Below are 3,500 nucleotides of genomic sequence, written 5' to 3'. Positions count from 1 at the left end.
GAAAAAAAAAAGTCTACATTGTATTTGGGTCCTTCCACACATGAATGGATTAAGAAGAAATTATGGTCTATATGTACCATGGAATACTATTCAGCTATTAACAAAAACACAGAGATTTTATATCTTTTGTAACAACCGGGATGGATTTATTTTTTTTTTTTTAGAACTCAATCTTTATCCTCCAACAGTATCAAAGGTCCTTAAATACTCAACATGAAGGAAAAACATAAACCCATTCTCCTTGCTTGAGCACGGCTGTGAAGAGGGTCCGTGGAAAGGTCCTCTGCCCTGATGTCTGAGGGTCCCTCATGGCTGCACATCTGTAGGCAGCTGGCGGGGCGTAGGCCAAACCTCTCACGCCTAGGAAACCCACATGTGCCGCACACACGAGAGCCCAATGCCACTTAGCAGGACTTCACACAGACGAGGATGACAATGAGGACAATGATGATGACAAATAGTATTAGAATTACAAGCATTTTCCGATTCTTCTTTTGATACTGTTCTGCCTTGTGAAGCTGTTTCAAGCCATCTTCAGTTTTGATACAGGACTGTTCAACATTATAGTCAGTCCTATCAAGGACTATGCCCTGTTCCACAATCATTGCTCCTAAGTCCCTAAATATTTCATTCAGGTCAGAAATGGACTGTACAATCTGGCGAATCTCTCGCTCTCTCTCTTCCACCATCAGTGTATTCTGCTCCACAAGCACTAACTGGTCATCTGTAAAACCCCGATCATAAAGTGTATTATCCTCCCCGTCATCCATTAGTGGTACTGACGAATCGAAAAAATGCTGGGATCTTTCCTCTCGATTGTTCATGCGTTTGAGGTCCGGGGATGGAGGGAGCCAGAGAAGAGGAGTGAGAAGGCCAGGGAGGCAGTCCCTGTTGTCCTCCTGGAGGCCTGCAGTCTGCTTGCAGTGAAGGACCAGGCTGCCCAGGAAAGGAAGGGGTCAGGAGGTCGGGCAGGCACAAACAAGTTTGAGAAAGGGAGCAGCAGGCGCTCCCACGCTGCCCCGTTGTCCATAGAGCATAGTTTAGGCCTCTGGTGGGAAAATTAAGTCAAAACCAGGCCTCAAGGCACGACCTAGACTCTTAAGAGTTAGGGGTAAGGGACCAAGTTAGGCGTAAGGGACCAAGATCTTCCGGGTTCTGAGAAATTAAGGAGAGTAGGGGGCTTCAGGCCCTCCCACTGCAGAGCCAGATTGGCGAGTTAGACGCTTGTAGATCCAAAGTTGGATTGGGGAGGGGGTCTCTAGGACGTTGGCTAGCTAAGCAAGGATTGGGGGGATTCAAGGGCTTAGAGATGAAGGCAGGTCTTGGGTAGGGGGAATCAGACAATTGAAAAGCCTAGGTGGTTATTTGGGGAGAGGTCTTTGCTCTTTGTCGAACCTGGATACATTTAGAGAATATTCTCCTAAGTAAAGTATCACAAGAATGGAAAAATAAACATCTGACAGGAGGCTTTTATGTTTACATTAGTCCAAAAGGCATCATTTGTTAACTGTAGCTCATGGGGCCTGAAACACAGGTCACACAGAGAATCTGATTTTGATCAAGCCTAAGTTTGTATTCAGTTTCCCAAATGGGCTGAGTCACCACAAGGTCAAAATTTGTGCCCTGTAACTGACAATACAGTTTGGTATTGTGCTGTCTAGGACACCCAGCCTTCCGCCCTAACTCTGCCACTTTCTGCAGGGAATACCTTTAATCTGGGTGACTAGAGGAAAAGCAAAAGGACTCCTGCGATTTCCTTGCATTCACTAAGAGTCATCCACAATCAACTAACATTAGGGCCCTTTTTTTTTCTTTGAAATCAAAATAACTTTTTTTTCTTTTTTTTTTTTTTTTTTGCAGTTTTTGGCCAGAGCTGGGTTTAAACCCACCACCTCTGGCATATGGGGCTGGCGCCCTACCCCTTTGAGCCACAGGTGCCACCCAGAAATCAGAATAACTTTTATTCAGACAACATGCAACATCATGTCTAGAACATACTTTCAGCACTAGCATTATGCACTCTAATTGCAGCCTGGAGACACCCAGGGGTTTGTGAACACATTTTCAGGGAGCTGAAAGTTCTTGGATTTTCGGGGGAGGGAGTGTGTTTTCATTTTAATGTTTATATTAATGTAAATATGTCCTTTGGGTAATCACCTTATAACTGATTTTATTTCCAGAAATCATTGCTTAAGTTTGAGTTTATGTTTGTAGTTATGTCAGAGACAATTAGAACTATTCATATGAGATAAGAAATGACTTTAATTCATAAATCCACTCTCACTTAATGAGAACAAAATGATGCTAAAATGACTCACTGTGCAAATGAAGGTTTGTTATGATTTACATAGAATAAAATAGTGGGGAAACTGATTAACCAAACAGCCCATGGGCACATAGGCACAGCAAATTTATTACCAAAATGAGATGGTGAACAATAGTTTAATTCAGCAAAACAACACCATCCTCCACATCCAATTAACGTCAGCTTATCTGCATTTTAATGAACCATTTTACAGGAGCCATAAACATAAGGATGTTATCTCTAATTTTATGTTTGTATGTACTTAGGTTTAATGATAAAAATGTAAAAATTATTTAAGTCAAAAATTAAAATATTTTATTACCTTTTTGCTCAAATTCGAGAAAGAATGAAGTAAGCCTAATCCTTTCCGTGTGTCCAAAATCTGGTGGGCTAAATCAGTATGCCAAGGACCCTGACTATTTTTCATGCTAGTCTAATTAAAAGAGAAGCATTTTAGTATAATGAAAAGCAAAATGGTCAAGGAGCTAGGAATTCAAATTCCACCTCGGCCACTTGCAGGCTGACAGAACTTGGACAAGCCATTTTCACTTCTCTAGACCTAGACTTTACCATCTCTGAAATAAGAAGTTCTTAGTAGACAACTTTTTCAAGTTCCTTTCAACTCTGAGATTGTATGATTCCATTTCTCCTTTATTCTAAAGAGGTTCCCTGGCAGCCTCTGGCCCGAGGAAGCCTGCCCTCTGCTGGCAGAAGCCCATGGCTGCAGTCCTGACATCTACCAAACGTGAAGGTGAGAGACCTCTCCGAGGTTGCTAAGAAAAAGTCAATAGCCTAGTTTGCATTTTTTTCATCCTCTTTCTCTTTTTTCCCTCCTCGGATTCTTCTGTGGGATTAAAATGATTGCTGAAGTTGTCCTTCGCGGGTAACCTCATCTCTACTCTGCTCTTAGAAAACAGCTCTGCCTACCTGCTGTCACCTACGGCAACTGGGTTTATACAAAGAGACCCCGCCCCACCTCGCCACAGCTACTGGCAAGTACTTCAAACCGTTCACAGTATATGGCATAACCTGGAGAGAGGAGCAGCAGGGTGTAGAATCTTGCATCTGAATTGACTAAATATTAAGCTGAAGAGATGTGGTAGCCCACCCCAGACAGGTGAAAGAAATTGTAGATGACATAAACTTGCTCATGGATTGGAAGAATCAATGTTGTTAAAACATCTATCCTGCCCGA

The 3,500-nt window shown here is 42.5% G+C and overlaps 1 protein-coding gene across 1 annotated transcript; it reads right to left on the bottom strand.

Annotated features, from left to right (window-relative positions):
- Positions 1–207: 207 nt before the first annotated feature.
- On the bottom strand, positions 208–829 carry LOC128566658 (syntaxin-16-like). Its single transcript, XM_053563614.1, has one exon. The coding sequence runs from the start codon at positions 822–824 to the stop codon at positions 405–407; it is 420 nt and encodes a 139-aa protein (XP_053419589.1). The 5' UTR covers positions 825–829; the 3' UTR covers positions 208–404.
- Positions 830–3,500: the final 2,671 nt, after the last annotated feature.

Source organism: Nycticebus coucang, chromosome 15 (assembly GCF_027406575.1).
Source record: "Nycticebus coucang isolate mNycCou1 chromosome 15, mNycCou1.pri, whole genome shotgun sequence".
In the NCBI taxonomy this organism is placed as follows: Eukaryota; Metazoa; Chordata; class Mammalia; order Primates; family Lorisidae; genus Nycticebus; species Nycticebus coucang.
This window is presented reverse-complemented; position numbering and strand designations above follow the sequence as displayed.

Coding starts and splice junctions, on each gene's coding strand:
- LOC128566658 (XM_053563614.1), bottom strand. CDS start 824: ATGAACAATCGAGAGGAAAGATCCCAGCATTTTTTCGATTCGTCAGTA.